Here is a 16240-nt window from a genome sequence, read left to right on the forward strand (position 1 = left end):
ACAATACCCCAAAATCGCATTTGCCCCTGGCCCAGTGTACAAAGAACAGTTTCTTAGTAAGTAGAAGAAGGTGATGTTTTTTTCTCTTTTGGATCCATTTACCTGGACTCATAGCCTTTCACCACAAAACCATGGGAATACGAGCAATTACAAAAGGAGTTTTAACACTGCCGTTTTCTTGACTGTTGCATTATCTCTTGACATGGTTTTCTAATATATGTTTCCATGTTGAGGAATTTTTAGGCTTTTAAACCTAGGAGGAATAGACTTGGTCTATTCTGATTTACTTAGAAAAAGTACTGACTTATGTCAAAAAAACCTGCTTTTTTTTTTTCCCCTGGTTTTCCACTAGCTAAGCTCAGGACCTTTGCTAAGTCATTTGACCCCTCCGAACCACATTTTTCCCTATTTTCTAAAAGGGAATAATACCATATACTTTCTCTGAAAACTTCTAAGGAACTATTTTCTCTTTTAGCTATAAAATTTATGAGCTGATTTGTTAAAGTAGTGTAGGAGGTTTCAAAAGTGGAGAAGTAGGTTTTTGTTTGTTTTCCTGTTAGAATCTGCCCAGGCACACTGCTGGCTAAGATGTCCTACTGTCATAACAAATGTGCTCAGCTGGCATCCTTGCAGGGAGAATTCGTAATCCGTGTGTGTGTGGTTGCCCCACCTGGCTCATGTTTTGGTTATGGTTTCCTTTTTCAAGTCAAGATTATCATAGTTTTATTCTTCTGAGAAAGACACGAACGTTTAAATTTCTCTTTGAGAAACATTAAGGCGCTTCAAGAGGAGCCTGGAGGTGCTGGAACTCCCCCTTGTGGGATTCTGAAATATGTTCTATAACAAATGAAACAATATAGTAGTTTGTTTTTGTTATGCTTCCAGCTAATAGAAGAATCTTACTTAAAATGGTAAATTGTAAATTCATCCATCCAGAAGCTTACCAAAAATGACAAAATATTAGGCTTTAAATCACATAAATCACTGTGCAAATAGGATTTTTAATTGTGTCCACAATTATAATTTTGAACTTTTTACATCTTGGTATTTGAAAAAATATTTTAGGGAATAGAATTGCCTTGTCAGGTTAAGACCTATAGTTAAATTGCTGTAGATTGAAAAAAAATAATTATAAATGTATATGTTCAAACCGTATTGATATGGGATTTTCTTTAAGATTTTTTTTTTTTAAAGTTTCAGATGAGAAGCACTTGCCAAATACTAGGTTTTGGTATATTCTTTCATTTTATAGCCATTGTTTGTTATTTTTAGTTTCTTGCCCTTTTCAGGCTTGCACTTTTCGAGCAAGCGTCTCTGGCTCTGTGCCCACTTCTCTTCATTCACCAGCTATATATTGAGTGTCGATTAAGCTGTAGGCATTGTGGCAAAAGCATCAGATAATGTGCTTGCAATCTGCTGAGGAAGACAGACCTTGAACATGTTGTTACATTATAATAAGGAATGTTAAAGAGGGTTGGGTAAAAGGTGCTATGGGTGGGAGGAACGGCATTTACCCTAGCTGTGTCAGGGAGGATCGCCACAGGAATGATATTTAAGCTGGAAGACGAAGGATGAATTGGGTATAGCTAGGTGGAAGGGAGGGTGGATTGGGGATGCAGATTCAAAGCAAAGGAACAGTAATTTCAGAGGTTGTAAGGCAAAACAGCAGAAAGTAGACCAGTGAGGCTGGAGTATAAACAGAGAGGTGGAGACTAGGCAGGTGCTTGAGTTTTGTAGCTATAGGGAAGAATTTGGAACTTTGGCCAAGCAGGAAGTCTTTGAAGAGTTTTAAGGAGTTAGTGGTATCACCTGATTCACATGTTTGTAAACTCACTCTTGATTCAGCATGGAGAGTGAAGTGGAGAGGGCAGAAGTGGACACAGGGAGACTAGGAAGAAGTTACTGTACCAGCCTACCTACCTCGCTCCTTCCATACCTCCTACTAGGGCAAGGATCCGTAAACTTTTTCAGTAAAGGCCTGGAGAGTGAAGGAATCAACGTGGCTGTGTTCCAATAAAACTTTATTTACAAACACAGGCAGAGGACTGTATTTGGCATAATTTGCTGACCCCTGATCTCTGGGGTATTAGGGATGAAGAGAAATGAATGGATTCAAGGACAGGACTGCTGAGAAGGTACAATCAATCTAACTTGGTTATGGATTTGTTTGAGGAGGGTAAGTCAGAAGGTGAAGTGAAGTTGGTTTCCAGGTTTCTGGCTTAAGCAGTTGTGTGAATAATAGAGCTGTCTGTGAATAATGGTGCTAAGACGAGGTATAGAGCAGACGTAGCTGCCTTGGGATGTGTGAGGATGCAGCGATGCCCGGTCGTTGGTTGGACACATGGGAGTGCAGAGAGGTCTGAGCTGCAGAGATAAGTATGGGTGGTTTCAACATGTGAAAGAGCCTCCCCTAGGGAGAGCGTGAAAGGGCAGAAGACCAAACCTGAATAATGCTAACATCTGATGGGTAGAGGAGGAGGAGCCAGAGAGACAACCAAGAGAAGGACAAGTGGTTAATGTTGTTAAGTGCAGAAGGGTTGGACAAAATGAAAAGTTGCTGTTGGATTTGGATATGAGGAGGTCATTTATAACTTTGGTGAAAGCAATTTCAGACAGTACTAGTGGGCCTTTTTTGTTTATGTCTTTGATAGTGGGACTTGTTCACAAAAAGACAAATTAAAACATCTAGTTCTTAAGATTTTAGGTTCAGTTCACAAATGGTATTATTCTGTTTAAGTCTAGCAGATACTAGCAATTAGTTTTTGAAAAAAGTCTCTGATTAATGTTTGGTTCCATTTACAAGCTTGGTTAAACTCCTTAACTATTTTTACAACATCTTAAAATGTAATATATTTTATTCTATGTTTTTATACTTTAATTGCTGAATGACAATTGAAGTAGTTAAAAATGTGTTTTTATATAATGTACTTAGGAAATTCTTATAAATCTAACAAATTAAATGTAATTGTGGTGATTCTACTTAATACTAAATCTTCCTTGAGTGAATAGACACTTACCCACAATTGAGTCTGCCAAGGATTTGGGGAATGGCTTCTTAGCTGACCATGATTTCCTGGTGTTCTGATTGTGGCTGCCAAGCCAAGTGCCTTTTATAATCACTATGCCAGACGCATCAAACTCATCTAAAGAGGAAATCTCACAGCCAAGGTCCTTGAAATTCACATGCTGCACTACCTGAATTTTTTTTCCTTCCTGAGGAAGAATTGCTTGAGGAAGATTCACCCTGAGCTAACATCTGTGCCGATCTTCCTCTATTTTGTATGTGGGTCACCGCCACAGCATGGCTGGTGATGAGTGGTTTAGGTCCACTCCTGGGAACCAAACCCAGGCTGCCAAAGTGGAACGTGCCAAATTTAACCACTAGGCCATGGGACGAGCCCCTGAATTTTCTGTGTATTCCCTGTCTGCCGCCCCCACCCTCCCACCCAAATGGCTGTATATCCCTGGATTGGAGTTTGCGTTTCCTTGTCTTCAAGATGTCAATATCATCCTGTGTGGCTGTTAAGATCTTTGAACTTATGAAATTCTGCATTCTTTCCATATACTTTTGTCTCTTTCATCTGTAGCTCTTCCACATATGAAAAATGATAGCCAGTTGAATTTGCGACATCACTTATGGTTTTGTCATAGCTTTTAAGGTCATTCTACAGATGGAAGGCAGACATAAGAACAATTGATTGACTATTAGTGGGTGAACCTACTTTAAAATAAAAGTAGACTCCTATGTTGAAACAAAATGTTCAAAAAGCATAAGAAATGCCAAACTAGAGTGTTCCCATATATATTTAGGACATATTTATCTGCTTCCATAATAGGAATTTTCGTGTTGCCCAAGGGAGAGCTTATGATTTCCATTAATGTAAGCTCAGTGACAGATTTTTCTGTTTTATTCACTGTTGTATTTTCAGTAAATAGTGTAATACTCAGCATATAACAGATATTCAGATATTTGTGGAATGAATAAATAAGTGAATGAGTGAATGTAGTTTCTGAATAAATGATAGATTGTTTAATATTAATACTGGAGTGAGCCTATTGTTTCTAAGTATTTTTTCCCCCTTTTTTCTTCTTTTAGGCAGAAACCACTAATAGTAGCCTCTTGCAGGTGCAACTGGAATGCAGTTTACATAATAAAGTGTGTCAGCAATTAAAGGTAAAATAAAAAATGTAGTGTTTTCTCTCTCCTTTCCTTCCTGCCTCTTTGCTTAGAAATACAAAATAAAACAGCACATTCTGTTCTCGGAGAAATACACATGTCCTTACCTTAAGTGCTTTTCTTTTTTATAAAATTTGAAATCAAAAAGTTTGGGTGATTTTTTGAGTTTTTTCTTTTTTTCCATCCCTCTGATCTCAGAGTTGTTATCTGGAATCTGATGATATTTTACGGCTACAAATGAGCATAATTCTAACGATGGAGAACTCTTCAAAAGAATTTGAAGAAACCACACAAGATTTGTTAGATCATCTCTCTATTATTTATGTAGCTACAGATAAATCTGAGACCTCAGGTAAGGTGGAATCTTTCAAAATTTTTATTATCATGTGTCTTGATTAACCTGCATCATCGTTCTATAGCATTTACTTGTAGATGATATCGTTACACTCTAAGACAAAGGGCCTGTGCTTTCATTGTTAAGAGATTGTAATACTAACTGGTTCTCAATCTGCAACTGCTAGTGCATCTGTATTATTTTGGAATAAATTCAGTGGCAACTGCAAACCATTCTGAGTTTCCTTGGGAATAATTTTTCTTGGCATTCTGGAGATAGTACACAAATTAGATGGACACAGCAATCTAATATAAATATTCACAAGGTATTTGAAATCTTGTGTCTCTTGTTCCACTTTTACTGATTTGCAGAAGCTCACTTGACCAAATCATGCTATTTTATTCTTTTAATAGTTGATTGGATGCTGGTTGTTCCCAGATTCCTGACAAGTTAGAGTAGTGTGAATTTTAGTGTTCATTTCTATGAATTCTATCTTTGAAAATGTTTGTCCTACTTACCAGAAATAGCATAGTTCATCAGTTTGAATTTCTAAGAACTTTTGTAGGAGATACATATTTTATGATCCATGACATTTATAATGTAGGGTTTGCTATTATCCGTTAGTTATCAAGACTGTTCTGGTATGTGAGTGTATATATATATATATATATATATATATATATTTAGAGAAAGAAATGGTACCAAAATGTAGTTTTATATTGGCAGTCTTAATTGTTGGTCACACATCATTTACTTTCCATTCCTCAGAATTAGTTCTAGTGTGACGGATCAGCAGGAGAGCTTTCAGTCCTTTGGTTCATAGTTTTGGGTAATTCTCAGAATGGCCAGGTGGACATCAATGTAGAGAAGACCCTGATCCCATGAGGGTTAAAAGGAAGGCCATGTTTTGAGATCCCAGGCTTTTGTTTTTCCCCAGTATGGTCATCTAAATTAGGAAATGCGGGACTCTGTAATCAACAGGAGAACATAACTTTATTTGAAGCTGTTAGTTTCATCCGGAGGAGAAACAGTGTGACCCTAGATGGGTAGTTCTTCCTCATTTAGAGAGCCTATGTTGGGAGGTCAATCTTTTTGTAAGGGTCCTTTTTCTTGTGACTTAAAAGAACACCCAACAGAAAATAGCTCCTAGTTTCAATTTCAGTATTGAAAAATGAGTCACATTTTTTATAGAAACGTGTAATGCGATATTTTAACGACTATATTAAGGTACGAGAATGAGATGGTTCTTTGTTTTAATCTCATTACTCTGATTCTTTTGGACAGATGATTCGGCAGTAAATATGTATATATTACATTCAGGAAACAGCCTTATATGGATACAGGTAATTTTAAATGCTCACATAAGGTGACTATTAAACTTACAAGTGTATATTATTTTTTTTTTTTTTAAAGATTTTATTTTTTCCTTTTTCTCCCCAAAGCCCCCTGGTACATAGTTGTGTATTCTTCGTTGTGGGTTCTTCCAGTTGTGGCATGTGGGACGCTGCCTCAGCGTGGTTTGATGAGCAGTGCCATGTCCGCGCCCAGGATTCGAACTAACGAAACACTGGGCCGCCTGCTGCGGAGTGCGCGAACTTAACCAGTCGGCCACGGGGCCAGCCCCACAAGTGTATATTTAATTACAGAACATGAGAAGTTTTCAGAGACAGATACAAGAACACTTGTCTCTATTCTCTTTTGCTTTAATTTAAGCCCTTGCTTGATCCCATATTTGATGAAGCTTATCAGCACCCCCTTCATGCTGTTAGAGACACATCTCCTGCGCAGTTGCTGTATATGCTTGTCTGAGCTACTTAGTTATTTTAACAGAGTTGATTCAAACTGGAGAAGTATTCTCCCAGCTGGGAGGAGTAATGCTGGATTTTTTTTTGTTATAGGATGTACATCATTTCTCACAAAGAGATGCTCTGTCTCTGCAGTTCGAACCCGTACTCCTACCTACTTCTACGACAAATTTTACAAAAATTGCCTCTTTTACTTGCAAAGGTACAAATTTTAAAAATATTGGAAATTGTCTTTTTATTTTTGTTAACTAGTTGTTAGGGTGGCAGTTGTTTCTGTGAAATGACTCATGGCTACAGATTAGGCATGGTTTGAAGAAAGTGAATGAGTTTCTTTCAATACCACACCCTTAATAGTTCTTAGACATGGCATGGTAGAAAAAGCTATTATTGTTGATGCCACTTTTATTCTGCCACATATGGAGGATTTTGAATTTAGAGCTTACCTCAGTTGGTGATTTGAAAGACTAGGATGTAAATGTGTTTGATGGATGTGCTACTTTCATAGATAGAGAGGTTTTGCTGGCCCAGTTTTGTTTCTTTGTGTAGAATGCAATGCAGAATGTCAAGTGAGTATAAACCCAATCCTAGCTTTAGGTTGTTAAGAGTTAAAAAGTTCTGTAAAGAAATACAAATGGATTTTAAACATATGAAAACATTTCCTGCCTCACTTCTATTGAAAGAAATGTTAATTAAAGCAACAAGTACTGAGATGGATAAAGATGAAAAAGATTGTTAATATTCTGTGTTGGTAATGATTAAGGAAAAAACACTCATATTTTCGACAAGAGTATAAATTGATATAGGCTTTTTAAAAGCGAGGGGAAATGGACAATCTCTATGAAAATTTAAGATGCATGTGTATGCTCTTCGATCCTTAATTCTACTTTTAGGAACTTATCTACAGATATACTCATATGTATTCAAAATTATACCTACAGAAATGCGTGTTGTTTGTGACAGCGGAACAATGTAAACATCCACTGATAGGAGACTGGTTAAATTGTGGTTCCTCTCCAGGGGAGTGTAGTCTGTAGCTCTTAAAAGCATGCATGGAGCCAGCCCTGATGGCCTGGTGGTTAAAGTTTGGCACACTCTGCTTTAGTGACCCAGGTTCCATTCCTGGGTGCAGAACCACACCACTAGTCTGTCAGTAGCTGTGCTGTGGTGGTGGCTTACATAGAAGAACTAGAAGGACTTACAACTAAAATATACAACTATGTACTGGGGCTTTGGGGAGGGAAAAAAAGTGAGAGAGGAAGATTGGCAACAGACGTTAGCTCAGGGTGAATCTTTCCCAGCAAAAAAAACCCCCACTAACTTAAAAAAATAAAAAGCATACATAGACGTGTGATGCAAGCAGTGTGTACATCTTGTTTTTTTTAAAGCATATCTATGTAGTTGTGTATGCATAGAACACCTGGAAAGATGTTCAAGAAACTGCTAACAGTTGTTTCCTCTAAGAAATTGGGAAACAGGGGTGAAAGGTAGACTTTTTCACATTTTTTGTTAGTGTGTGAATTTTTTTGGAACCATGTATACAGCTTAAAAAACACAAGAGTTGGGTGTTAGTATCAGAGTTAAGAATCAACACCAGTGATTTGATATGATGACCTAGCTCAAGCAAAGCTTAACAGTGTTGTTTTGATAAATCAGCAGCATTTTGAAATGCATTTCCACTTTCCCTCTGAGGCTCCTTCCTGCTATTTAGGTGTCTTCCTTTCTTGCTCATCCCTCCACATGCTCCTCTCCACCCCAGCCAGCTGAGCTGCTTGTGTCACCTCTATCATCTCTGGCAGACCCAAGGACTTTCCTCTTATTTACGGTGAATACAGATCTTTGCAAAGGGAAAGCCACAAAGCGCTGACTCTTTTTTTCTTTTTCTCCCCCCAAAGAAGAAATGAGAGGTTGGTTTGAAAAAGCGAAATGGTGGTAGTAGACACCAGGTTCTAGATAATTGGCAACAAGCTGGTCAAGACAAAAGAGGAGTGTTTGAGAAAGGATGTTACCATTTAAATCTGATGCATGATTTTAATGGAGACAGAAAAGTGAAATAATTAAAAAGTTATAAATAAAACATATATCTTGTTTTTGTTCAGGCGTGATGAAAGCAAAGATACTTAGGCTTCACTTTTATTTCTTTATACCTCAAAATAGCTACATCATGTGACAGTGGCATGAAAGAAGATGTAAAGAAAACAAAAAACACTCCAACACTAAGAGCATGCCTCTCCTCTCCTGTGGTTCAAGGGTAGGTGAAGTCTGCTTTCCCTGAAATTGTGTTACCTTTTTTGGTCTAGAAATTATTTTAAACTATAACTGATAAGGCTTGTGTGATTCTCTCTCTCTGGACTTGCCGTCATGCATCCGTGCTGCTAATGCATTAATGCATAATGCGTTAATGCATCACAAGCAGTAAAAGGGCTCTTTGCAGAATGGGAAAGAGGAAGCTGAATGATTCAGTTCATGAAACAAATTATGGGAGAAAAATTATTGGCTCCGTTTTTCTGAGGTGCAGTCAGGTCCTGGTTTTGCTCTGGTGGCCTCTGTGAGCTGTCCTGGTCCTCACCAGGCCTCTTTCCCTCTGGCCTTCAGATGATCCACTTGGGAGCAAGAGCGTTGAAGAAACGGATCTGTAAGCTCATTTCCAGCGCCAACTTTCGTTCTCTGCTCTTTTGTACAGCTCCTCTTTTTGCAGTCAGGGGCTCATTCGAGTGCTAACAGTTGTCTAACACTCATGGCTGATAGCATGCACGTCCTGTGTTCACAGGTATTTTAGAATGGACTCCTCTGCAACCCAGTTTCACATAGAGACTCACGAGAACACATCAGGAGTTTGGTCGATGTGGTACCTCAACCATTTTGATCGTAGTGTTGTATTAAATGACGTGTTTGTTTCCGAGGAGACCAAGCGCATTTTAAAGGTACATATTTTTTATCCAAGTTTTAGGTTATTGTAAGCTTTGTTTAAGGTCAGATGCTATGAAATTAGTATTGATAAAATTTAATTTTTACCTAATGATTTTTATAGCAAGCATTTGTCTTTTTAATGTTTTCATAATTACTTTTATGATCTCTTTTTTAATTTTTTTAAACTATTGTTCAAGGAGCTTAAAGGGACCAGGATATATCCTTTAAGGATTTTCACACTTAATGTTATTAAAAAATATCATAATGTATAGTTTATACTGAAAAGATTATGTTTAGTAAAAATAAGCCTAGTTCATGATAAAATAGGTTTTGGTAAAATACTGCCTATGAAAATTTCAAGATTACTTTTGTGAAATTTAAAAACAGCATATTAAACATTACATAAAACCTATCTCATCTAAAAATCTTTCATTCTTTGACCTGGAAATAATTGAGTAAAATTATATTTTTCAGAAGTATGGAAGAACTATAGTATCATACTTTATAATGATTTTAATCATAATTAGTGTTAGGAGAAGTAATTTCTCTTGCTTCTTTTCTTTTTAGATTCTGAATTTCACTGGCCCTTTATTTCTACCTCCAGGCTGTTGGAATATATTTTCTTTGAAACTTGCTGTTAAAGACATTGCCATAAATCTATTCACCAATGTATTTTTGACTACAAACATAGGTGCTATTTTTGCAATACCTCTACAGATTTACTCAGCGCCCACCAAGGTATTGTTTGCAACTCTATATATGTGTTAAAATTTTTATAAAAATTACTGTTTCTTTTTATCATCTTCTAGTGCTTGGGTGTTATTGGCTGAGTTAAGCTCATGTTCTTTAAGGCTGTTTAAGAAATTGAAGGATATTACCAGGCCAGTCTTAGATGGGAAATTGTTTAAATATGGAAATCTGTCTTTGAAAAGAGTTTCTATTTTTCATAAGATAATTTGAAGTTCTTGAAAGAAGTAAGGCGTTACAAGTAGATGAGTCTCATCTTCCTTTATTTCCAGAATTTGTAGAGTAAGGAAGATGTGCTTGCTATAGAAAACAGAGTTGAGATTTTAGTACATATTTGCAAGGACTTCAAATAAATTAGATGGTTAAATGCTTTATTTAGACCTCTGATAAGTGACTCTCAGTTGCTTGTAATCTTTGAATTTCTTTAGTGGGCCAAATTTAAAGCCTGAAGGGTTCACAATTAAGAAAATGCTTTCTAAAATCTGGGCAAATTGTATTTAATTTAGATCTTTATCTTAAACATGTCTCATTTTTTCTTGATGTTTATTTCTTTTCATTTAGTTACTGTTATTGCTTCTTTTTGATCCAAGCTATTCTGTATAACACCAGATTCTAATTTTTCACTATGAGACATTCATGCAACCATCTTTATGATTTTTCTCACTTATTAGCGTTGGTGTTTCATAGATAGGAATGCCTCATGTTTAGCTATAAGTTTAAAGATAGGACCTCTAAAATTAAGCTAAACAATATGTAAGGTTAATTCCATTCATCCATGTTTTGAGCAGGGGATATTTCTTAGAAATTTCCTTTTTCCAGTCAAGAGATGCATAGAAGAGGGGGCTGGCCCCGTGGCCGAGTGGTTAAGTTCGCGCGCTCCGCTGCAGGCGGCCCAGTGTTTCGTTAGTTCAAATCCTGGGCGCGGACATGGCACTGCTCATCAAACCACGCTGAGGCAGCGTCCCACATGCCACAACTAGAAGGACCCACAACGAAGAATACACAACTATGTACCGGGGGGCTTTGGGGAGAAAAAGGAAAAAATTAAATCTTAAAAAAAAAAAAAAAGAGATGCATAGAAGAGTGAGTGGGGGAGGGAGCAGGCAGGTTTCAGGGATGTGTGGAAGTAACGAGTCTGTGCTTTCCCAAGCTGTAGGGAATGGAACATTAATTTAAATGTCCCGAGTAGCATGGGAGTTGCTATAGATTGGCATATGTTTATGAGAGGATGAGAGTACAGGTTTTTGAAAAAACCTACTAAGAGTGTCCTGAGACTAATTTGATCTTTAATCCAGAAGGCAGCTTGGTGTCTTTGGGGTATGAGTATTGATTATGGTACAGAATCCACTGTCACGATCCTTCCTGTGAGAGAGAGTTCACAGCTCTCATTCAAGATTAAAGGAAGCTAGGAAATCACTTTCTAGTTATCTGGCTTCTGGTTAAAGGGAAGTTCACTGAGGTGGAGGCCAATGTCTGCTTTGCATTTGAGTGCGTTAGGATTTTTATGTTTAGTGTTGTGTTTTAAGTTATTCATATATTACTTTTCAATCTAGGAAGGGAGTCTGGGTTTTGAAGTGATAGCACATTGTGGCATGCATTATTTCATGGGAAAATCAAAAGCAGGTAAGTATCTTGCCCTTAGGCTTTCTCTAGAACTCTAGTTTGGGGTCGGGTGGGAAGTAGTGAGGAAAGTTAGCATTTGTAGATGGAATAGTTAGTCCTGTGAATGTCACTGCATCCTATTCTATTCTTAAAGAGCAGAATCATTAACAGAATGGCTTGAAATTGTTAAGAATCCTCCGAAGACATCCACAGTGCTGGTGTAAATAATGCCCCCTTAAGTAGCTTGTACTTTCATAAGAGAATTTTTCAAACACATTATTTGATCATCCTAGCAACTGTGTCTCCAGGAAAAATGGGAAGGTTATTCTGGTCCTCTTATAAAAGGGCTGAATAGAAGTTAGTAAAAATGATTTGGAATTGCATTTGAAGACCTTAGTTACAGGAGCATAAACATCTCATTGAGGGTGCTAGTTGTTGTGTGAGACCGAAGGCCACAGAGTGTGGATATAGAAGCTACTTCTGGGTTTTTTTTCCTGCCTTTCTATTTATTAAAATATTTAATCTAAGGAGAGTATTATAGTACAGAGATTTCTTTTGGGAAATTCTCACTTTTTTATCCTGATATGCTCTTTAGCACAGATGAGACAGAACACATAGACCAGAGAGGGTGAGGTGAACAGGAGACCAGTTTATAAACATGCACCCCCTCCAGGCTGAGCCCCTGGTCTGTGCCCTCTGAGGAGGACTGCCATTGGTCTGTCAGTGTTCCACATGGTACCCCAGACACTGGCATCTACATGGAAGCAGTTTGGGCTTTTAGATTTAAAGCTATTAAGAAATGGTCCAAATATAATTTTAACTCGTTTCAGGGTGTATTCATGAGCCATGTGTCTTTTGTGTTATACCCTTTGCATAATTCGATTTAGTTTTGTTTATACATGTTTGTTTCATTTGATCTATCATTTGCCCTTGAGTTAGAGGGACTTTAGTCAAGCAGTCCAAGGAGAGGGGTGTTTATCCACTTGCCCATCCTCTCAGTTTGAGAAGATCAACAGTCAGCCCTTGGCATTATTTACCAATCGAATTGCCTTTTCTCTAATTCTAAATATGAAATCTGATCTAACTTTTAGAAAATCCAAATTGGGAAGGGAGCCTTTCTCTGGATCGATCTACCTGGGATGTGGATTCCGAACTTGCAAATAAATTGTATGAAAGATGGAAGAAATTTAAAAATGGTGACGTCTGCAAGTATGTCTTCCCCTGTCTTCCTTTCTTGTATTCAGCACTGGGGAGAAACAATCACATAGTACTTTTTTGAAATTGCAGTACTGAATTTTTAATAATTGGTATTTTTCTTCAGCCTTTTATTTTGACAAATTTCAAACCTCAGAAAAGTTGAAAGTATAATGCAATAAATACTCAAATATTCCTCATCTGGATTCACCAGTTGTTCATATTTTGCCATTTTTGCTTTATTTCTGTCTCTACATCTGTATCTATGTGGACACACTCACACATTTTCATTTCGCTGAGTCATTTGAAAGTAAGCTGTAGATATCATGGTACTTCAACCCTCAGTACTTTATTAGGAAATACTTTATGGATTATTTTGACTTTTTTCCTCAAGTTTACATTCATGTTAAACATTTTTGGGAAGAGTACTAATTACTTGATTGGTCTTGTGTTCTTGTCATTGCATCACCTCAGGAGGGACATAAATGCCAATTTGTCCCATTATTGACATTGCTAAGTTGAATCATCTGACTCTCTCCTTGTGTGTGTGATGGATCTCTCTGCACTGCAGACACGTTTTTCCTTTTGCAATTATTAAGTAATATGTGCTGTGATAATTTGAGATCCTATAAATTTCCTGTTCCCTAAGAATATTTCACCCCATGATTTTAGGATTCATTGATAATCCTCGCATGGGGAGGATCAGTTGTTAGATCAATGGCTGTAAAATGATGATGTGTCTAATTATTTTGTTCATTCTCCATTCTTTTTAAGCATCACTGTGGATTCTTTGGTCATCAGCACCATTACCATCATTATTTTTGATGCCAAATTGTCCCAGATTTGGCTGATGAGAGCCCCTTCAGGCTAGCTTGTGGGGTCCCTTTAACCTGTTCCCATCATTCTTTGAGCCCTTCCTTTCTTTCCAGTAAAACAGCATGTTCGAGGATCATCTTTACTTTCTCTTCCTCAGACCCAGAATAAGCCATTTTTTCCCCCAAGAGTCCTTGTTCCTTTTAGTAGGAGTGATATTTACTGAGTTCCTTTTTTTATATCAAAATTATTTTTCATCATAATTTCTTTCTTTATGGATTACACAGGAGGACTGTTTTAGGAATGACTCGCTTTGCCCACTTGAAGAAATCCAAGGAGTCAGAATCGTTTGTTGTCTTTCTGCCTCGTTTGATCACAGAGCCGGGCCTCGTGTTAAACTTCAGCGCAACCGCCCTGAGGAACAGCGTGGTGAGGATCGTATGCCTTTCACCCTCCTCGTCAGTGACACCCCAGCTCTTGAGTTTTTACGTTACCAGAGTCTTTCCACCTCAAGAATATTGTTTTAGAACAAAAGTTAATTGGAATTCACTATTAAGTGACACACATATGCCATTCAGTGCTTTTAGTAGGGAGGTGTCCACAGGACAAAATAATGAATAAAACTCGAAGCAGACAGAAAGTGCATAAAACAAATACATTTTATGATGTTTGTATTTAATTCGCAATCTGTCAGCAAAGAAAGTATTCAATTGCAAACAACCGAGAACATCTTGACTAACACATGGTTAAACAGGAGTTAGTTTGCTTCATAACGAGCAGCTCAAAGGAGAGAAGTCTCAAGCTGGTGAGGTGGCTCTGTGATGCTGTTGTCAACCAGGCTCTGTCTGTTCGCTCTCCCACTTCAGCGTGTTGACTCCTTCCTGTGTGTGCTCCTCTCATTGAGCTCCACTGACAGGAAGAAGGGCAAAGGGACGGAGGTGACACCAGCAGACCTCCATTCACGTCTCCTAAGTCTCCTTGCCAAAGGACCATGTTCCCTATGATCTGAGTCGTAATTTAACTTCCTCAGGCACTCATTAGGTTTCTTAGGGATGACATCCTCAGACTGTTCTGAAAAAATTTTTTACTTTGAAATAATTTCAACTTAGAGAAGACTTTCAAGAATAGTACCAAGAACTACCCCAATAGCCCTTCACAAAGATTCATCAGTTTTTAACATTTGCCACACTTGCTTTTTTATTTCCCCTCTCTCTCTTTCCACACACATATTTTTATGAGCCATTTGACAGTCAGACATTATGCCCCCCTGCTTCTAACTGCTTCAGTGTACATTTCCTAAGAACAATAACATCCTCTTACATACCAGAGTATAATTACCAAAATCAGAAAATGTAACATTAATCAGAATAATGTTATCCAGTCTGCAGTCTGGATTCAAATTTTTCCAGTTATCCCACTAGCAAACTTTGTAGCAATTTTTTTTTCACTGGCTCAGGATCCAATTCAGGATCTCGCATTGCTCTGTCAGGTCTTTTTATCTTCTTTAATCTTCCTCAGCCTTTCTTTGCCTTTCATGGTGTAGAGATTTTTGAAGTGTGCAGGCCATTTTTTTTTTTCAAGAATGTGCCTCGATTTGATTCGTGTGATGGTTCCCCGTGATTAGATTCAGGTGATGGATGCTTTGCGGGCAGATCTCTGGAGTAACGCTGTGTCCTTCTCGGGGTTTTTATTGTCCTTTCCCCATCTCTAGGTGAAATACTTTGTGGTGAAGAACCCTTCCTCTCTGCCAGTCTCCTTGCAGCTCCTGCCTATCGCCTTGTATCCTAAACCTGAGGCCGCAGTGCGTCTGCTCCACAAATGGTAAAGTCCCCGGGCAGGGAACACTTTCTGATGGGCCGTTTGGGAAATCCTGTTAAGACTTGAAATTCTTTCAAGTCCTTCACATTTTTCACCCAGGACCTGTGCTTGGATGCACATGGTATTAACCCATGTACCTTGGGCACCCTGCTCCTTGGTACATATAACTTGATGGAAATTTCCAGTTGTGTTTGTTACGTGGCATCTTTAGCATTACTATGTCAAGTCCAGTTCCCAGCAGAATATTCTTGTCTTTGTTCAGGGAACCTTTACAATCATGATCTTTCACATATACTCCTAAAATTTAGAATCTACATCATGATGATCTCTGGGCAACACAAGAAGTGAGTTTAGTGTTTTAGTATATTTGAATCTAGTGTTGTTAAAGAAGATAAGATGAGCGTACTGTTGGTTCATGTCTGTTATATCTTATTTTCACGCAACAATCACAGTTTCACTTAGAATGTTTCCTCCTTTTGGCTTGGTTGGATCTGCTCTTATCCTAGGGTTTCTCAACTTCAGCACTGTTGACATTTTGGACCAGATGATCCTTTGGGGGACGAGGGACTGTTCTGTGCTCTGAAGGATGTTTAGCAGCGTCCCTGGCTTCTACCCAACAGATGCCAATAGGACCTCCCCAGCTGTGGCAAGCACAGATGTCTCCAGACATTGCCAAATGTCCACTGGGAGATAAAATTGCCCTTGGCTGAGAATCACTTGCTATCAGGTTCTATAGCCATGAACCATTTGGAGAAGAAAAATTGCTTCATCTTTAGAGCTTTTGTCACCTTATGCTTCTTTACATTCTGTGCTGCCAAAGCCATTCATTCACAGTATTTACGG

General features: G+C 38.0%; 1 protein-coding gene across 1 annotated transcript in view; it reads left to right on the plus strand.

Moving 5' to 3' along the window:
• The window catches only part of TMEM131L (transmembrane 131 like), a 150933-nt gene that overhangs the window by 95154 nt on the left and 39539 nt on the right, over positions 1-16240 (plus strand). The window contains exons 8-18 of the mRNA XM_044767081.2: positions 4097-4174; positions 4376-4529; positions 5796-5854; positions 6410-6518; positions 8471-8564; positions 9084-9237; positions 9791-9961; positions 11524-11593; positions 12664-12781; positions 13867-14008; positions 15291-15400. Of these exons, the coding sequence (XP_044623016.1) occupies positions 4097-4174; positions 4376-4529; positions 5796-5854; positions 6410-6518; positions 8471-8564; positions 9084-9237; positions 9791-9961; positions 11524-11593; positions 12664-12781; positions 13867-14008; positions 15291-15400 (1259 nt within the window). The remainder of the gene's footprint in view (positions 1-4096; positions 4175-4375; positions 4530-5795; positions 5855-6409; positions 6519-8470; positions 8565-9083; positions 9238-9790; positions 9962-11523; positions 11594-12663; positions 12782-13866; positions 14009-15290; positions 15401-16240) is intronic.

The sequence above is a fragment of the Equus asinus genome, chromosome 3, assembly GCF_041296235.1.
Source record: "Equus asinus isolate D_3611 breed Donkey chromosome 3, EquAss-T2T_v2, whole genome shotgun sequence".
In the NCBI taxonomy this organism is placed as follows: Eukaryota; Metazoa; Chordata; class Mammalia; order Perissodactyla; family Equidae; genus Equus; species Equus asinus.